This window comes from Onychomys torridus, chromosome 9, assembly GCF_903995425.1.
Source record: "Onychomys torridus chromosome 9, mOncTor1.1, whole genome shotgun sequence".
NCBI classification, from domain to species: domain Eukaryota; kingdom Metazoa; phylum Chordata; class Mammalia; order Rodentia; family Cricetidae; genus Onychomys; species Onychomys torridus.
The window spans coordinates 23,306,790-23,327,846 of NC_050451.1; the positions used below are offsets into that span (position 1 = coordinate 23,306,790).

At 40.2% G+C, this 21,057-nt stretch overlaps 1 protein-coding gene across 5 annotated transcripts; it reads right to left on the reverse strand.

Moving 5' to 3' along the window:
* Window positions 1-385: 385 nt before the first annotated feature.
* C9H3orf14 (chromosome 9 C3orf14 homolog) lies at window positions 386-19,144 on the reverse strand. 5 transcript variants are annotated; one of them, XM_036199977.1, is made up of 5 exons: window positions 19,077-19,144; window positions 17,916-17,999; window positions 15,873-15,996; window positions 5,672-5,746; window positions 386-1,247 (listed from the first exon to the last, which is right to left on the reverse strand). In XM_036199977.1, the coding sequence occupies exons 2-5, from the start codon at window positions 17,966-17,968 to the stop codon at window positions 1,116-1,118; spliced, it is 384 nt and encodes a 127-aa protein (XP_036055870.1). In that variant the 5' UTR covers window positions 17,969-17,999; window positions 19,077-19,144; the 3' UTR covers window positions 386-1,115. The 5 variants fall into 5 exon arrangements, with proteins under 5 accessions (XP_036055870.1, XP_036055872.1, XP_036055871.1 ...); XM_036199979.1 differs by having other exon boundaries at window positions 17,916-17,996; window positions 19,077-19,141; XM_036199978.1 differs by lacking the exon at window positions 19,077-19,144 and adding an exon at window positions 18,590-19,049 and having other exon boundaries at window positions 17,916-17,996.
* Window positions 19,145-21,057: the final 1,913 nt, after the last annotated feature.

The following is a 21,057-nucleotide window of genomic DNA, read 5'->3' on the forward strand; positions in this document are numbered from 1 at the left end:
ACTGTTAACACTGCAGAGAAGTGTGCTAATCTGCCAGCACATATTATGAAAACAATGTTATTGTTACCCACACCAACACCCACTCAACAGGACATTTCCAAGATGGCAGTGAACAGGGTTGGGACGTGTTGCACACTGGACGTGTTACTAGTTTTTTGTTGTAGTGAGGCTTATGTGAGTTTTAACTTATGCTGTTGTCTTCTTTTAAAACTATAAATGACCTGCATGTGGGGGCTCATACCTATAATCCCAATGCTCAGAAGCTGAAGCAGGAGGATTGCTGTGACTCTGAGACCAGCTTGGGCTATAGAGTGAAACTTGGTCTTAAAGGCAACACAAAATACCAGAAAGAAGAATCTTTTACACACTGAGACAAAACCACGAGTTTGCAATTCAGAATAGTTTACTGCAATGAAGTGTAGACAACCTCCCCAGAAGCTGCCTCCATGGTTAAAATACCTGCTTTGTTTTTCCTTCTAGTGATTATCCAACAGTGGTGAACTGAAGAGACTCGGCGATGTTGGGTTGAGGGCTGAGACCTACAGCTTCCAGAGTGGGAAGATAATCCCAAGGGCCAGGCTGCTTCACAAGGCTGGGAGTCCTCAAGCCAGTCAGAATTCAATAGCTACTTCCAGCTCTCATGGTCTTTTTCAAAACCATATCAGCCTTCCTGAAACTGGCTACATACTGAGTCCTTTAGTCAGAATCGCAGCGAAGCCTGTCTGAAGCACCCAGTCCTGTGGATCCACTTTCTGATAACTAGTTAGACAAGGGCAGCTAAGCAAGGCAGACTTCTCTCACTAAGCAGCCCGTTTCTGTTCTCATGGTGAATAATGGAAGACTAGACGGGGTGTAATGAGGCTGAATGTTTAACACACACAGCACTGCTTTGATACCATCTTTAACAAACCTTCTGTCTTAGCATTAGCTTTAACCCTTTCATTGCAAATCTACGTCCTTGTAACAGACCTGAGACCTGTCAGTGGCTCTCAGGCTGACAATCAGACAAACCAAGCACATTACTCCCTCAAGTTCCTGCCACGACTTACAGAGTTTTATCAAACAGTTGTTTTTGGATTTTGTTTTTGTTTTCTGAGTAACATATGAACAAGTTATCACTTCATCTCATTTTGAACGGTGTTTCCTGTCTCATTTTGATTTTCACCACCAATCGGATATGGTGCTCTTCCTAAAAGGAACTGTTCCCATTTGGGGACATGTTCTTCTACTGATGCCCAGTAACGAGTCTGTAAAAACAACAAACAAACAAAAAAACAAAGTAAGATAGCAAAGCAAGCAGTTCAATTCAGCTCTTCATAATAATCTAAATATTTTATTATCTTCAGTGTGTGTGCACACACGTACACACTCTCACATACATATATGTAACATACATTTCCTCTATGAAACATTTTATGTTAATTTTAGGAAATAAAACCTGGCTACTTACTAGTTTTAATTTTCAAATTTTTCAGCAAACCAGAGCCTGGCAGAATTAAGGTTTTACATTTTATTGTGATTTTACACGCCCTCTTGTGGCCAGTTTATTAATAGTAATGTCATTTATGGTATCTGTTATTAAATATTTTAGTATTCTAGATTCCAAACCTGGATTGTCCATATGAAAATGACCATAAAGATTATACATGAACAAGTTCCTCAGAATTAACAGGAGATGATATGACCTGGAATGTAGCTAAACAGGAACAGGAATGTAGCTAAAATACAGAGAGCTCGTAAGTCAGCTCCTCGGGTGCATGGATGTTACGTATCTACCCATCTTCTAAAAGAATATTTGATGTGACACATTTTCATTTTTCTTAAATTTGTGTCTATTTGTACAAATGTGTGTGTGCACACAAGCCCATGGAAACAAGGATATTGAGAGCCCCCCTCTATCACTCTCTGCCTTATTACTTTGAGACAGTGCCTCTCTGATCCTGGACTGAGTCTGGCAGCCAGCAAACCCCAGTGGTGACCCTCCTATACCTCCCTCTCACAGTGCTGGGGTTACAGGCATGCAGGGCCACACCTTGCTTTTTAGGTGGGTGCTGGGATCCAAACTCAGGTCCTCATGCTTATGCAGCAAGTGCTCTTACCTGCGAAGCCATTTCTCCAGCTCTTCAGACTTTTATGATAAAATAACTAACATAGTGTATGCATCTTGATGGCAATAACTTGTAAATTGAGATGCTGTATATGTGTGACTGTTGTGATTTACAGGCTGTAGAAATCCAAGTAGTACTGATACACAGTGGAGGAGCTTTGATGGGCTTGGAGTGACTGCCAAGGAGGCCAAAGTTGGCATCACAGGACGGCATTTTCTATTGGATCAACATGATCAGTTTTGGGGTAATTCTGCACTGAGTCAGCCAGCACTGGGAACACATACAGTGGTTCTGCTGTTGGAAGATGGTGTGAGAGACTCGAAATATCCATACATCTGTGCATGTGGTCTGAGAAACAGCCTGACATACTTAAGATAAAGGTCACCCTGCTGTGCCACTCACGGCTGAATTAACCACTACTGTGTGGGCCCTGTATGTGCTAAAGTAAGGCATTAGTGAATTCAACAAAGGAGGTCATACCCAGTGCACAACTTTGTGCCAGTTTTTTCTGCACTTGATCACTGCTTTTTCTTGTTACCCTAAATGACACAGAAAATTGAGGGGCAGATTCTCAGCCTCTACTTTTGAGTCTATTCTTATCCCTAGTTGAGCAAAAAGGAAAATGACATCTGAGAAAGCTCATTAGAAGTAGAAAATGAAACTATTCTATATGTAGTGAATTCCCACCCAGCACAAACATCCACAGACTAAGTGTGGCTCCCTATTGCCAACCATCTCCCCAGTCTGCTTCTGAAAACTGAGCTAATAAAACTGTTTGCACTGTGTGGTAAGCATGGGGATAGACATTTATTTCCTCTTTTAATTCTCTCACTACGTAGACTCAGAAGTCTCCTGCCTCAACTTTCCACGGGGTGTACTGGTAATGAATTAATGAATCTAAAAGGCTTTGGGCCCTTTAGATTCTCTCTGAGACTCCACTGAGTCTCTCATTCTCAGCACTAATCAAGTGTGGTGGTATTGTGTTCCCCAATATATTGTGAACACTAATAAACTTATCTGGGATCAGAGAACAGAACAGCCACTAGATAGAGAGGCCAGAAAATGGTGGCACTCACGCCTTTAATCCTAGCATTTCAAAGGCAGAGATCCGTGTGGATCTCTGTGAGTTCAAGGCCACACTGGAAACCTTTAATCCCAGGAAGTGATGGCAGGAAGCAGAAAGGTATACAAGGCATAAAAACCAGGAACTAGGTCTGGTTAAGCTTTTAGGTTTTTGAGCAGTAGTTCAGCTGAGATCCATTTGGATAAGAACACAGAGGCTCCCAATTTGAGGAAATGAGATCAGCTAATGAATTGGCAAGGTGAGGTTAGCTGTGGCTGGTTCGGTTTCTCTGATCTTTCAGTGTTCACCCCAATACCTGGCTCCAGGTTTGTTTTTATTAATAAAATCTTTTAAGATTCTTTGAGGGGGGGGTTGGAGAGATGGCTCAGAGGTCAAGAGCACTGACTGCTCTTCCAGAAGTCCTGAGTTCAATTCCCAGCAACCACATGGTGGCTCACAACCATCTGTAATGAGATCTGGTGCCCTCTTCTGTATACATAATAAAAAAAATAAATCTTAAAAAAAAAATAAAACAAAACAAAAAAACAAAAAAAACAAAAACAAACAAACAAACAAAAAAACCCAACTTAACTATGTACCGGAGATTTAAAAAAAAAAAAAAAAAGATTCTTGCCTGGTGGTGATGGCACAAGCCTTTAATCCCAGCACTCAGGAGACAGAGGCAGGTGGATCTCTGTGAGTTCCAGGCCAGCCTGGATTACAGAGCGAGTTCCAGGACAGGCTCCAAAGCTACACAGAAAAACCCTATCTTGAAAAACCAAAAAAAAAAAAAAAAAAAAATCACCAAAAAAAAAAAAAAAAAAAAAAAAAAAGGTTCTTGTTACAGTCAAGGGACTCCTTATATTTCCAACAAGCACTCAGGAGTCACAGCATATTCAACAGGACAGTTGCTTCAATGTGACAAGAGGGAGAAGACAAGATGTTCTATAAAATTTCCATTCTGTTCCCTGAGCCTTGGTTAATACCGATGTCCCAGTTAGGGATGAGCACTGAGTCTCTCATTCTCAGCACTGTGACCAAGGTTGACAGCAGCCAAGGTCTAGGGCTATATGTATATCTATGTGGAAGGCAACTTGACGGCATGCCCATTTGGTTAAACAAACAAACAAACAAACAACTCTAGGGCCTACGACCTCCATAGTCATGGACTTTTGACTAGGATTTCAGTATTAGGCAAGAAATTCCATCCTGTGGAGCAGGTCTCAAATCCAATCAGAAAGTAGTTACTTACCCCCATAATAGTTATGTCACTATTATAGCAGTAGGCACATCTTGCCTGGCACACTGGTATTAATGCATGTAAGGTTCAGCACCTGGTAAGACCACTGATGTCTTTTCTCTCCCAGCAGCCTGCATAGCACCTTCAGACACAAGAAGTTTCCTTTTCCTTCTCTTTGTCTGGAAGCCAAGTGTATGGTGGCTTCAGCAGTAGAGTCTTCCCATGCATCTATGGTAGGTAACCAAGTGTGATGGCAATAGCAATAGGCTTTGTTGTCTTGGAGACCTTACAGGCTTCTTGACCAATAACACATAGGAAGCTATCCAATTTGTATGTAAAAACTCGTGCCTTTTGGACACTAAGTCTGCAGGGCAATTCCATTAGAAAAGGAGGCAGAAAGAATGTCGAAGTCAGGGGATGGCAATGAGTGTGGTGAAATGCTGTCCCCTGGATGTGACATGACTGTCAGTCATGAACTCACAGCTGCTGTGCTTACCTCACAAGACCAAGCCAGCCAAAATCTTGGCACACATGAGGTAGATGATCTCCTGGCCCCCTGGCATACTGAAGAGCTACTGAGCTATTGGTAGTGGACAGTTGCCGAGGGAAGGAGGCTCATTCTTGTTGAGAATGTGGTAACTGGTAGGTTTGCTATGCTCCAGGGAATTCCTTACATCCATGCACACAAGGGCAACTCTAACTGGACTTAATTGTTTTAAAAAGCGTGTGTGTGTGTGTGTGTGTGTGTGTGTGTGTGTGTGTGTGTGTGTGTGTGTGTTGGGGGGAATAGGTAAGGGGTTAGAGACAGATCTGTGTGCATGAATGACTATTTCAAGTATTAAAAACATCATTCCATTAGAGAACTAGATGGCTTAGCGGGTTAATACATGTGCCACTGAGCCTGATGACCTGAATTTGATCTCCAGAATCCACATGATGGAGAGAAACAGCTCTTAAAGGTAGTCTTCTGATCTCCGCATATGTTCCACAACATGTGTGCATGCATGCGCACTTGCATATGTACGTGTGCTGCATCACATACACACAAAACTGGGTGTAGATTAAATTATTTTCATCAAGATATGCTTTAATTACCAGCTGTACATAAAACATTGTACTGTGAACATAAAAATATTAATCAGACCCTTCTTGCTTATTTTACTGACAAAGTAAACCTGAGCAATACAGCTGTGTAGGTCTTGTTTAACTTGCAGGGAACTTACAGTTGTCACTTTCGTTACAGTTAACTCAGGGTCTTACCTCAAGAGAACGCACTGCAGGTTGTGGGCGTGGCTTAAGCCTGGCCTGTAAAGACTTCTCTGCAGCTTCTACGTCCTACAACAGACACCAGCATTTAAAACTGAAGTGTGTTTGTGTGCCACATAAATGGTACCCCAGTGTCTGTACTTCAAATCTCTCACCACAGCCCTTCTCTGTGTTTATATGGTGATGAAGGAACACAGAAGTAGGAGACTCGATTATAGATCAATTAACCCACTTCCACTAAGAGTGCAGGCTCTTATTATTTAACACAGGAGTCCTGGTGGTACTTTTGTGTTCTACCTTTTTACTCTGAATAATTAGTAAACACCAGTAATTACTTTGTAGGTGTACAAAAAACATACTTCCTTTAAAAAGGCTCAGAGTGGGGTATGATGAAGCATGCCTATAACCCCAGAACATGGGAGGCCATGGCAGGAGGGCTGAGTTCCAGGCCAATCTGCATTTAGATAAGGAGACCTTGACACAAAAGGATGTGGCTAGCATCTCAATGGCACATATTTTATTAATATTCTAGTTTAGAATGTTATTCCATGGAAATATCTCACATAGTTAAAGCTATTACTTTGTAACAGGGTTTTTAAACTATGCTACTACACGTCTAACCTTTTGACATTTTGAAACAATATTATCACCTATAAAGTCCATGTTTCAGAACTACATAATCACTCTCATCTCATGATGTTAATAAAGTTTGCAATTCTGTGTTGTGCTGTATCATAGCCTTCTTTGACCATGTGTAGCCCTCGGGCTGTGAACACCTAAAGGTCTTTAGGATTGGATTTTAATGCTAATTTAAATGGGAAGAGTCACTGCCAGATATCACTTAGTGGATGGCTTCGCCAATGGGAAGTGTCACTGCTAGGCAGTACATCACTCAGAGAATGACATTCAAGAACCACACTTAAAATTGTAGTTTAATTTCAAGATGAGTATATTTTCTTCTATGGTTGTAAAGACAGCAAGGCAATTAAGCTTAACCTGGTATAATTTTTTCTTCCCTACACACCTTAAACACGTGCACAGAAATGTAGGGTTCTGTGTGTTGTTACAGACACATCTGAGTCTGGTTAGTGCTCCCCACACCAGCACCGCTGCTGTCTAGAGCACGCTTACTATGTTAAGTTCAAAGAGGTCTGGGTGAAAGGCTTAGCACATTCTGTGTCTCCTTTGAGCTTAGTGAATTGCTTGCTAGCAAAACGTTCTCTTGATCCATGTACACGCATCAGAGCAATCTAAGTAGAGGGCTGTTGGACAGACGGAGAGAAATGGAAGAGGGCGTGGGAGTGGGGTGTGAAGAAGCCAATGCTGAACAGGAGAAAAAAGATAGCAGATGGTAGCGGCGGGAGCAAGGAATGGGTGTGAAATGTAAAAAGAAAAACAGGAAATTCCCTAAAGGGACTCCCCAAAGTTGCACAACCATTAATGCACCTGCTGTCTAGGGGAAGGTGATTTGAAGGGAAAGCCACACAATTTCGGGATATAAAAGCTGAGGTTAGCATGTCTATCCTTTACCAGAAGTTTACCACTAAGACGCATGCTAAAGATACACACTGATGCCATGACAGCATAGAAGTCTGACTCTTCTCTGATGTTTACTGAGATTTGACAAGGTTTGTGAAAGTTATATTTTATCGTTAGTAAAGAAAACACAAAATAACTATTCCTTTGGTTCTGCCAGGACTCCAAGAACAACAGGTCCACTGTTCCTGTCACTGGCAGATCTGTTTGACACTTAGCTACCTCTGATATTATCAAGACTTTTCTTGAAGACAGAAAATAGGGGCACTGTCTCTCACAGAGAGGTAGATATGCAAACAGGAGAGCAGACATCAGCAGAGGCAGACCCTGGTAGTATTTACCCCATACCACTACTACATCACTGCAAGCTTCCTTAGCACGAATGGCTTGAGGCTCTTAGGATCTGCTGACCTCTCATTTTTCTCTTTGGCTGTCTTGATGTGGGCTTTGGTAAGATGTACGACATCTTGCTTCCCATGCTTACTTGGTCTGCCTTTGAGACTGCCTCTTGAGCAGCTTCAACCACTACTGTAGAGGAGGGCTAGGCTTCTACCCCACCACTCACTTCTCTACTGGGTAAAGCCCCTTGTGGGGTGGGCTGAGTGCTGCCCCTGGTGCACCCTCTATCTTCATGCTCCCTTACCCCTTGCTAGCAGGATCACTATGCTCTCTAGAATGTTCCTTCAGGATTCCTTTCACTGTCCCCACTTCATTCCTGGTGTCATGGCCTTATTACTATTTATTCATTCAAGTGCTCATCAAGTACTTGCTCTGACACATGCCAAGAGAATTCTTTTATTTTGTCACTGTCCTAGGATTGATCTGTTGGTTAAATAACCACTTGAAATTTATCCTCATATACCTTAGAATCAAAAACAGTTGATACCCAGTAAACAGGATGATGTGTGCCTTTCCTTTGCTGGACTACAGTAAAACAAATAGAACAAAAAGACCAAATTTGATTAGCACATTCTGTAACAAGTTATGTCCTGAAATTTCCATATGAGGCCTCCCCTTTGACAGCTGTATACATGGCTAGAGGTATATATATAGTATGTCATATAAAACTTTTATGTGCACTTAAATAGTCAATGAATAAATAACCACGATGTCAAAGTTTCCTGAGGAAACTCAGAAACTTAAAAAGGCAAAAGGGGAGAGCAAAAGCAGGCTAGATTTAGTTGCCTATAAATTGTTACTCTGTTTTAAAGATATGCCCCCAGACTCTTTAAAGTTTGAGCAGTTACATAATATGAAAGAGCAAGCATCGGAAGTTGGCAACCAAGTGAAAAAGATGTACTGTATTGGTGGTAAAACCATTTGCTGGTCTTTGAACCCAGTTTTGACTGGACTTCCCTGGTAGGACAAGCCCTAGAGTCAAAAACATCTTACTAAAAAGCACTTCTGGTGGTCATAATGGTGCCAGTAGTGATGTCTGTATCACAAGACTGAGTCAAGGAAGTAGTTGTCCTCATCCTTGGTTTTGCTATTCAGTTTCACTTTTCATGGTTAACAGTGGGCTGCAGCTAACAAACTGAAAGTTGGGGACTAAGGGAGCATCTTACTAGTACAGTGCCAGCATGGATGAGGCCTCGGTATCAGTCCCACTTGGACATGTACATCAGAAACAAGCACCTGATAAATTTTAAATTGGGTATCATTCTGAGTGGCATATGAAATGTCATGACTCCCACTGTGTTCTGCCTGGGCTGGATCCCATCTCTTTGTCAGTATATATGCTCCATTGGTCACTTGCAGTTGTCTGGGTTGTGAGATCTTGGAGTTTGTATCTAAGTAACCCTTGTGTAGTAGGAAATACCGGGTCACTCACCTCACTTCCATGTCATCATAGAGGCACAATTTTACATCATAGGAAGGATGAGTACAATACAGCATCTTGAGACTGCATCCACCCAGTTTTTATTAGACTATAACCATTCTATTTTAATGTTGCTAGTTCGTTCTGTGTCTTACTTATAAATTAAGCCTCATTGCAAAGGTGTAAATGTAAGGGAGAACAGTCTGTATAGGATTTGGCAATATTCATAGTTTCAGATGTCTGCTGGGAAGTCTTAGAGCATATGCCCCACAGACCAGATATGCTGCTGATGGGGAGCTCCTTGGGACCAAACATTTGGGTTTTTTTTTAAACAAGGTCTCACTCTGTGGCTCAAACTTGCCTCAGACTCACAATAGTCCTGCTTCAGCCTCCCAAGTACTGGGATTACAGGTGTGAGACATCACACTTAGTTCAGAACTGAGGTTTCTGCTATAAGGTTTTGGAAAAGTTAGGGGCACAAAAATCAATGGTTTTAAGTTAAAAACCTTACAATCCTTTGACTGAATTGGAATTACTGATAGGAACTCTTGTTGTATCTAATCTTAAAAAGGAAAATCAAAGAAGTTGCAATAAATAGTCCCAGTGCCCAGATTGAGAGCTCTAAATATATTTCCTGCCAAAAGGAGCCAAGGCTCCTTGAAGCAATGACCAATTCCAAGTCTGGATGGCAAATACAAGAAGCCTGCAAAAATTCATCAGGTCAGAAAAAAAGGAAACCATGGAAGACTGTTACTATCTGGCTAAGGCATCCACAGCTACCTTGAGAGGCTTCCATTTGGTAAGAATGGCATAATCTGAATATAAAAAGTCACAAAGAAACAAAACATTTCAAATCTCAGAAAGTTAAAAGCAAAGCAGTGTCTCACAAATGACCCTGGAGAAATGGTGGGGAACTGGCCTGTTTTAAAAACAAAGTGCAGCGCTGGAGAGATGGTCAGGTGGTTTGGTTCCTAGCACTCAAATCAGATACCTCACAAGTGCCTATAAATCCAGATCCAGGAGATCAGATGTCCCCTGCTGGCCTCCACAAGCACCTGCACTCATGTGCATAGCACACAACTAAAAACAAATCTTAGAAAAAAAATAACAATACAGGGTGGGAAATGTGGTTCAGTGATTGCCTAACACCAACAAAGACTTAGATTTGATTTCCAGCTCTGAAAAACAAAAGCCTCTAAATTCACAAAAGGAATCAAGTATTCCTACATTAACTGTATGTAATTAGTAAGATGTGGGGCAGATTCTCTTTAAATAAAAATCAGAAGTCAAATGAGAAGGGATAAATTAACTGGAACACAAATTTGAATTTTTTTCCTTCTAAGATAGAATACTGCTGTGTTACCTTGGCTAGCCTAAACTTCTTCATTGATGAGACTGGCTTGAGATGGCAATCCCTGTTGGTGCCTCTGAGTGCGAAGTATACCCATGAGCTATATATAGCCTTTAGAATACTTCCAGTCAGTGATCATAAACGCTGAAGTACTCTTGCCCCAAACATCAAACTTGAATTTGATAGGTTTCTAGATTTCCACTCTTATTACTATAGCCATCAACCTAACCTACCAGGGCTTAAAATGTGCTAGGTGTGAGTTATGATGTACTTAAGTAAAAAATACATACCAAATTCTGAAGGATGGTGAGAAAAAAATCTTTTTGAAAGAAATGTTGTCGGTATTTTATAAATACTAACAACTAACTTGCTCTAGGGCCGGGTGCTCACTAGGCTCAGCTGTTTCTTTTGTCTTCACTCTAAGTATTTGTCACTGGCTATCCAGGTGACAGTTTGCTGAAGTTCCTTCTTATTGCCAACTGCTCCATGATGGCTTCTAGGCTGCCCTCAGTGGAGGCACTCACTCTACTCCTGATTGTAATGCCTCCTCATCCTATGTTGTCCTTGGGGCTTGAACAACTTCTATAACCAGTGTGGTTTTTCTGTGGAAGGCTGAGTTTTGTGGGAGGTGAGGAGGGTGTGTATTTTATAATACAGAAGTATTTACACTAACAAAATCCTCCCTCTCCTCCAAATGCACACCAATCATGCTTGTTTTTAAGGCTGATATTCTACTTAATACTAGTCAGGAAAGTCACTCAGCCTGCATTTCCTAAGTCCATGATCTCTTAGTGACATTTGTTGACTGATACTAGACTCAGAACTGTCTTCCATCACATGTAGTTCATTGACTAAGCTGTCAAATATTTGATGGATTAGTTGTTTCCTTATGCTTCCTTTAAAAAAAATTCGCTGGTATTTGATACTGCTCTTAAAAAATAATTTTAAAGTTAGCATACAAAATAATGGACTTTGTTAGGGCATTTCCCCACATACACGTCACTATATTTCGTCTTTATTCATCTCTTCCCTGTGTTCCCTTCCTTTCCTCTGGCTGGTCTCACTTGCTTTCACATTGCTTATTTGCACTAGTTTATTTTCCCCCAGATGACTTTACAGAAATGTTATCACATTCACTGCAAATTTTGTTGGGATCAAAATATATGTATAAATAACTTAGTAATGAGTGACTGTAGGTAAATAATGAGTTTCCCCAGCGAGAATGAGGTTATGTGTCTCCTCTTCAATTTTCTCTTAAATATCACATTTTAGTGTAATACATCTCTTTATACTATCATGAATAGCAGGAAAGAGTGCCCAAGTAGCTTAGAATTTTGTTGCAAATATAAATCTGATTTCATGCATTTTTCAGCTAGACTTAGGAATGTTATTGACTCTTAAATCTTTAATATACTTTGTTCAATTTATAATATTCGGTGTTTTCAAGGTTACACCCATACAATATAAAATGCTGGTCAATCATCCTTTTCAAAAGAGGCTGATTCCCGGTTAATGTTCACTACACCAGTCAGAAGACCTAAGGCACGTCACATAATGGGTAGTAAGAGAGGTCGTGCTTGTCTTAATATCTCTGTTACCTCATACATTTTAAAGGAGTCATCTGTAAGCTGTGGGTACCTCAAATGTGCCTGCCCTAGAGGGAACCTACCCTGTTCTTGACAAAATATCAAAGGCAGTTACACTATGGTTTACTATTCTTTAAATAATTAGGCCAGACTGGAGGTTTTTATAGTTCTAGAGCAGTGCTTGGGCATAATGGAAAGGTTGAATGGAAGGGGAGGGGGGCAGATCAAGTTCACTTTTATCTATTTTTTAAACCTCTGAAAAACATTTAATGTTAAAAAGAATGTTTAACCTTTCAATAAGAATCTAATGTAATATACGTGCTATTTAATGTCTTTCCCATAAACTGGGCCTGGTAGCACGGTCTGTAATCCCAGCTACACAGGAGACCGAAGCAAGAGGATTACTTTTTGCACACGTATTGCGCCTATTTAGGCAACAGACTAAGTTTAAGAGCGATCTAGAAAACTCAGACTCTTATTTCAAAATGAAAAGGAGGCCAGTGGATGGCTCAAGGGGAAAAAGCATTTGTGGCTGAGCCACACAGCCTGAGTCCGTCTCTAGAACCCACAGTAGACAGAAAAAAGTCTTCAACAAATTACAAATTGTCCTCTGATCTTTGTAAGAAATGTGCCCCCCGCCCTAACATATAAATAAAAAGTAAAATAAGGGCTGGGGATATAGTTCAGCAGTGGAATGCTTGCTTAGCATGTGAAAAACTCCTGGGTTTAATAAACCCCATCTCCCAGACCTCATCCCCTATACACACAACAGCTCTCTTGGAAAATGGGAAGCAGTTCTCTGATAGTGTGTGTTTAGCATCCATGATGGCTTGGGTTTATTCTCTACTACTCCATTTCCCCAGAAAAATATCTCTCAACACAATATTCTACAATAATCAAATTCTATTTATCTTACTTTTATATAATGATTTCTATATTAATAACATGAATACTGCTTTGGAATTGTAAAAAATGAAAGTAACACAGGATTTAAAAATGCATATGTAATTAAAGTGTATAAAACAAAGGCAGGATCCAAATCATGTCTAGCAGCAGTCACCATGCATGTGCTAGAGCAACTGCTCAATAAATGAGTAGGATACTCTGAAGACAGGCATTTTGTCCTTTTTGTTTCTGTTCACTCTGACAGTCAGGGAAAGCCCAGCATACTAAACTCATTTCTTTCAGTCATGAGGGCCAGTGTACTCCCTTATCCACTGATGTTCCTGAACTTGTGATAGATTAGACCCATGGACCCACAATTTGAAAATCAACCTAGAATGCATTTAATATACACAATCTATAGAACTTTATAAAATATAAATATGAACTTTATATAAATATATATAAAATGTAAACTAAACTTTATATAAAACTGACTTTTATATAAAATATAAAAAATATAAGGAAACTGGGTTGATGACTATATTTTAGCTTCTCTCCTTATCTTTAGTAAAGTCAAGAATAGTTTCTCTGTTCACTTGAAAAATTAGTTTTAGATGTATATGTGTGTGATTAAGTGTTCAAGAACTCACTGGGGTCAGAAGAGGTGTCAGATACCCTGAAAATGGAGTTAGGGATGGTTGTGAGCCACCATGTGGGTATTGAGGACTGAACCTGGTCCTCTAGAAAAGCAGCCTGTGCTCCTAACCACTGAGCTCTCTCTCCATTCTATTTCCCTATTCTTGAATCATCTAAGTAGAAAATCAACCTTTCTTAAATATTTGTGTGTCTGTGTGTGCTCACATGAATGCATGTGAATATGTGTGGGTATGTGCACATATATGGAGGTTAGAGGACAACTTGTATTAAACAGTTCTCTTCTATCATGTGGATCCTGGGGATCCAATTTAGGTCATCAGGCTTGGTGGCAAATGCCTTTACATGCAGAGTCATCTTGCCAGCTCCTGTTTATTTCTTATGTAAGTCTGTAGTCTTCTTGAACTCAGACATTTCTAGTACGACATTACCATTATATATTATACCTTATGTTCTTGGGTTCTTGTATCAATTACTTATTCTATCGCTAAGATGCAATACCATGACAAAAGCAACGTAATAAAGATTTTATTTTGGCTTATGGTTCCAGAGAGTAAGAGTCCACCATGGAGGGAAGGCATGGCAGCAAATGGCTGTAGCAGGGAGCTTAGAGATCACATACCCATTGCACACAGGAAGCAGAGTGCAAACTGAAGTGAGGCTATAAACTAAAAAGTCCACCCCCAGTGACATACTTCCTCCTGCAACGCTACAGCTCCTAAATGGTCCAAAATCTCCCCAAACAGCACCACTCACTGGAGACCTCTAGGGGGCACTGTTTATTCAAACCATTACAGCCTCTGAACATACCCAACTTTGTTTCCTGTGAATTTTTAAGCTTGTTAGATCATAATCCCACTAACATCTATAGGGTCATTCAATTCTTACTCTTGACTCTTTTTATTTAAGAATCCAGAGGAATGTCTTGACTATTTAAACACAGATGAGGTTTAGCTTCATCTTAGAAGTCTCTATGAATATTTTTGCATTAGTTCTATCCCATTAATTATGTCTAATATTCAGAACATAGAAATTACACCAAATTATAAATTCATGCAAAATATTTTTGGAAAGATGGGGGAACTCTCTATACTAAAGAAGATCTCAAGAACATTTTCTCTTAATCTTCATAGTCTCCATTCTATTCCATGTAATTTCGTATTCAATAACATAAAGTATCGGTCATTTGTAATGAGGAACTCATACACTTCTGACATTATCTAATCTGTAGCCTCCCAGAAGCAGAAACCTTGATTTATCCTTACTTTGTTATCTCTACTTTAGCGCTAGTCATTCATCAGATGCTTGCTCATTAGAAGAAAATTACTTGAAAACCAAATATCACATCATTTGCTACAGGTAGTAGCAATCAAGTCTTCCAATTTAGTTTCTCTAACTTTTCACAGCAATTTCCAGAATACCCTATATATTTCCATTTAAAAATAAATATTGTTAACACCATTGGGCAAGTAAGACATATGGCAATATAGAATGCTTTGGTAGCACTATGGCTGTGACTTAAATTACTGTGGATCAAACTGCCAGAAGCTGAGAAGATAACTGAATTTTCCTCTCCCTTTATCCTGTAGTGAGGATAGAAGATAGCTGTATCATGCCTATCGATGAAAATATTTAACAATAAAAAACTGAAAACACTGCTTTATAACTTAAATAATATAGTCTTACTACCAAATGTTTTAGTCATAGGATCTCTTGGAAGCTTGACTGGAAGCAAACTCTAGGGTTTTAATTATGGATGAAGCCACACAATTCTGGAAGCACAGTATAGCAAGCAGCCAAAAATGTTACACATATGATTCTATTCCAAATGGGCACATTGGCCAAATGGTGAGGCCCTGCGCAATCATACACTTTGACCACCTACTCCATAACTATCCAAAGGCATCTCAGAAGTGAGCTCTCACACAGTGAATTCTGTGTGTTTCCTGTGAATCAGTTGGGCAAAATCAATGGTTCATGTTTTCATGCTGTTTAGTATTTGAGTTGGATCTAAACACATTGCAGCTTAAGGTCTTCAGGGTCCTTCCTTAAAATGGAAGAATGTGAAAAATGAAAGGATACACTTTCTGCTGCTTCTTGCACAAAGGTGACCTTAATATTCTTCCTGTCGTCATTGATTTTTTGGTTGACAGAAAATATTTAGCTTATGTAAACTTCAATTTTTTTCATTTTAAAAAAGCAAGAATCCATATGCTATTTGCCCAATAACACAGGCTTGAAAAAGACATTGGCTCATTAATTCTGCTTGTTACTAAAAACAAAGAAATGTGAATCAAAATCATAAGATGCATGTAAATACCTTAGAAAAGGGGAAAATATCTATACCCAAATCATGGAAATTACCTGCAAGAGACTGAGGTTCCTTTTTGAAGCAATTTCAGTGGCTTGGAGAAGACAGGCCCTTTCTGTGTTGTGATCTCCAAAATTGTTCTTCATTTTCTGAAGTAACATTAATCTTTGTGATACTCTGAAAAAAAGTGAAGATTATATATAGAGGAAAAAAACTGAAAAGCAAACATTTTATTGCTCCACCAGGATATAACATTTCTTACTTAATTGCATTTCACCTCAACTATGACCCATTATTGAAAGCCAATTATGTTATTAACTAATGAGACAATGAGAATAGTTTACTATGCCTTAAGTCAATCTGGATAAAATTATTTTTATTTTCATTAACATATACTTCCTATATGCCATAAGTACATGCCTCTCTTTTTTAGCCTCTGTGGTCTTTTGAAATTATTTTAGAGTGTTGAAGATATGTAATTTTTGGTGAAAATGCAAACTGTAATACATATCTCCTTGTACACATAGTTATATATACCTCCCCACACATATACATTGCTATAACTTGCTATAGGAAACCTTCTGCTTAACACTTCAGTACCCCTGAATCTCATGTTACACATTTAGAATTGTGCTAAACTTCCATATGTTTGAAGAAGCAATAAAAATATTTTTTATCTCTTTTTCCAAGAGAAAGATGATGGTTTGATATATGAGTGAGAAGCAGTATGTGTGTTCACAAGGTAAACCAACATTTGAAAAAAGATGAAAAGTTATGAGTAAATTATTTAACAACTTCATTATATATAATGCACTTGAAAAGTTTCCTGTTTATAAGTTTTTGGGTCCCGTAATGATGGGAAATTATGTACAATGCTTAAAAATACATTAAGTGGTATACAGAAAAGTAAGAAATAAGTCATGAAGGTTCTCAACGAACACTGTTTTATAGGGCTATCTTGGGATATCGTGAATGTAGAACTAAAAACTGAGGTTGATGAACATTTATTTTTGTTTTTATGAGAATAGTGTATTAGAACACCAAAGGGCAGGCCTTGGTAATTAGTTAAACAACAGGAAAATCTGAGAGCTCACAAATAGATGAAGAAGATTAATATTAACTACAAGATCACGGTAAGCTATACAATATGCTGGATCAAGTGAAAAATGATTAAATGACATTAGAATATTAAAGTGAATGCTAGGCCTGTGAGTGTACAGATCATGTTCCATGAACATAGAGCCAGGCCTGGGTAAGAGATTTCAAGTCTATTGAAAGCCAAACCTGGAGCTGGAAAGATGGCTCAGAAGTTATGAGCTCTTGCTTTTCTAGAGGACTGGAGTTTGGTTCTCAGCACCCACATCAAGCAGCAAACAACTGCCTGCAACTCTTAGCTCCAAGAGTTCTAATACCCTCTCACCCACTTCTGGACTCTTTGTATATTCTCTCTCTCTCTCTCTCTCTCTCTCTCACACACACACACACACACACACACACATTCTTTTTTCTTCTTGTTTTTTGGTTTTTTGAGACAGGGTTTCTCCGTGTAGCTTTGGAGCCTGCCCTGGAGCTCGCTCTGTAGACCAGGCTGGCCTCGAACTCACAGAGATACACCTGGCTCTGCCTCCTGAGTGCTGGGATTAAAGGTGTGTGCCACCACTGCCTGGCACACACAAATTTTTAAATAATAAAGTTTAAAAAAATTTTAGTTAAAAAAAAAAAATCCAAGCATGGTGGTTATTACTCTCACCCCAAGCACTCAGAAGTAAACGATCAGGGGTTCACAATCAGTTTTGTTTGTATATCAAGTTCATGACCAGTCTGCATTACATGAGATCCTGCTTCAAGAACCTCTGCCACCAGAACATTTCTAATGTGAAGCTTAGGAAGGGTGAATTTTGATTTTAGATTTTTAAAAGTAAGTACAGATATACAGAACATAATTTCAGTCTTATTCTTAGGAGACAATGAAGTTTTCTACAATATAATTTCATGTCAGAAAATGACCCTTTAACATTTTTAAGTCTGCCTGTGCATGTTTCACTAATAAAGCCAGCACACACTCCATAATTGGAGCATCTTTTTCAAAAACTTACATTTCTTCATGTCTTTTAGAAAGGTGAACTTCTTGAGTGAACAAGGAAGTCATCTTTAATCAAAGCTGGGCTATAAGTTTTCTGCTAAATAATAAAAACAGTTATTGTTCCCATATGTCCAGCTATGATCATTTTAGTACCACAACGCACTGACTCTCTCAGAAGAGAAAACTGACAATTTCATGTGTAGTGTGAAAGAATGCACTCAACCCCATTTGTATTAATGATCTTGTGTTTTGTTTTTTGCCTTTACCAGATTCACCCAAAATACTATGGATCAGGTAAACTCAACGCCTGATATTTTCTATCTGCACCCAAGCTCTAACCTTAAACAGAATTTAAACAAGCAGTTGGTACTAAGACTAGTGTACATTTTAACAGACAGGAAAAAAAAAAAAAAAGGCTATGTAAAACTTCAATACAGGAATACCATCCTTTATGCGTGTACACACACACACCGACAGAAAGGCAATCAAGAATGAGAATCAACTGGAAACTCATGGACTTTCCTTCACTGGAAGGCTGCCCATTTCACCATCACCCTCCCGGATAAGTGGTTTTTCATGTGTAACTTAGGAAAATCTCAATAAGTACTTCCACTGTCTCCTAGCAGGTCAGAACTCTCATTCAGAAAAACCCTTTTATGTCACGCTTTACACCAGGGGCACGTGTACCTTGGCCAAAGACCTTGCACTAGTATGGACGGCGGTCTACTGGTGCTCTGAAAGCGCTGGGCTGGAAAGCCCAAGAGCTAAAGGTGCCCCACCCAAAGGAGAAAAAATACGACAACGACGACGTTCCTTGAAGGAGGCTTTCCTAAACTTTCGGAAATGAATCACTCATTCCCTGAACCGCCTCGGGTTCGCTAGGAAAGCCAGAGCTCCGGGCCAGCACACCGCCTTCCGCAGGGCGCCTGGTCCGCGGGCAGCCTGCAGCGTCCTGGCCTTCGTCCCCGCAGGGTCGGGCGGCCGCGGGAAAGTCACTCCCGCTAACTCCTCTCCTTCGCGGGCACGGCAGGGAAAATCCTGCCTTTCGAAGCGAAGCGCTCACGGACCCCCAGCCCCCGCCTCTCTCCCCGGAAACCTCTCGAGAACCTCCCTCATCACCCGGCAGCTCAGCGCACAGGCCCGGGGCCACGGGCCGTGGCCACCCTGCGCCCACCTCTGAGCTCTTCCGGGAACGCGCCACGAACGACGCCTGCGCGGGACCTGGGCGTGGCCAGGCAGCCATCTTGGCGCGCCGTACGCTCCTGACGTCAGTCAGTCCTGAATGCAGGGCGGTCCCGGCTCTGTTCCTCTGTGAGGCTGAGACTGTGGACGCGCCTAAGCGGCCTGGGGACCCGAGGACCATCTGGTGATAGCTCAAGCTTTTAAAAAGTGGGATCTGTGTTTAGAAGTCGTCAGGGAGTGCAGTTGGTTTCCTGGGACCTGGGAACGTTCCAGTAGAGTGTGTAGAAGTGGGGGGACTGTCCCAAACAGTTATCAGAGCAGAGCATCCTCAGGATACTTTGAGGTCCCACATAGTAGCAAGCTCACAGCCTTGTGTTGTTCAGTCTCCTTGGCACTCTCTGCTGTGGAAAAGTGGGCCCTTAAGCGTCATTTTATTCTCTGAAATAACAGTAGTTCAGTTTACCCTCAGCTTATAGAAAGACATGGAAGAGCAGTCAAGCCGGCCTAAAGGTTACTCAGCTGGTAAAGGGTAACGAGGACGTGAGACGTTTCAACGTATTTTCCCTTCTAGGTTACCTACATTAAATTTAGCCCCTGCTTTAGACCTTTAGAACTCCTTGCCTCCCTTGTTTTGAAAGCCTCTTTCCTACACTCTTAGGAATTTTCACTTTTTATATCTTTTTGTTTTGTTTTTCTGAGACAAGGTCTCACTATGTAGACCAGGATCATCCTTGAAATCACAGGTCCCTGCCTCTGCCTCTAGTTCCGGGACCAAAGGCATGGACTACTATACCTAGCTCTTCATATCTTACAATGCTACTTTCTCAACAAAGGTATTCTCTCACCCCCAGTATGAGATTCCCCACTTCCCCCAACTACATATTTTCTCTACAACAAAATAGCATTTTGTGTTTTGCAAAACTTCCTTTAAAATTTGCTTAAATTATGTGTAGGTGTGTGTGTGTGTGTGTGTGTGTGTGTGTGTGTGTGTGTGTGTTGGGATGGTATGCCACAGTATGTATAGGTGCCCTCAAAGGCCAGAAAAGGGCTTCAAATCCCCTAGAGACTCTATGTGGAAGTTATGATGGGAACTCTGGTCCTCTGGAAGGACAGCCAGCTCTCATAACTACTGAGCCATCCATCTCTCTAGCACCAAGAACAAGTATTTTTTGATTTTGATTTACTATTGTGTACTTTCTGTCTTTGATTCACTATTGTGTGTTTTCTGACTGAACGAATGGAATTCTTTTGCTTGCTGAAATTTCATCTGATTTCAAAGCACCATGTTTTTACTTGGCAGATCTGTTTAGTTGGTAAATTGCTCCACACCCTTCCCTCTTTAAAAACAGACCCTTGAATGGTCCTGTGCTCTGGGTTCACCTATGAATAAAATAGAGCGTTTGCATGATTACAATGCATTCTTGTTTTTTTTTTTTTTTGTAGAATTTATAAATATTGTTTTCTTAAATTGGTTTTGGAGTGCATGAACAAAGAGTCTATTAAAATGTTGTCATGTTGCTTAAGACAAACTTTATGTACCGCCATGCTTTGTGAAAGTTTGCATAACAACACAATCAGGAGAAACCTACAGTTTCGTGCTCAACCCCTCACCTTTCCAGGTCATTGTCTGCCTTACTGTTAAACTAAGGGCTAGTTTGTAAAACTTGCAATTTTTAGGAAAACAGTAACCAGGAATTTATCACAGAAACATAAAAATTATCTAGATATATATCATATATAGCAACCCTTAAAAGTACTTCCTCTTTACTTAAAGATCAGCTATGATAGCTCCTCTAGTATGACAAATCATACCAGTGATCCTTTCCATGAGACAGCTAGCTGGTGAGGACAAACCTCTGACATAGGGCATCAACTCATATACAGCTTCTGTGTTTTATTAGAGTGTGGTTTCTGCGGTGAAATACTCCTGCTTCAACCTGCAAATCATTGTGATCCTCTAAATAGCAACTGGC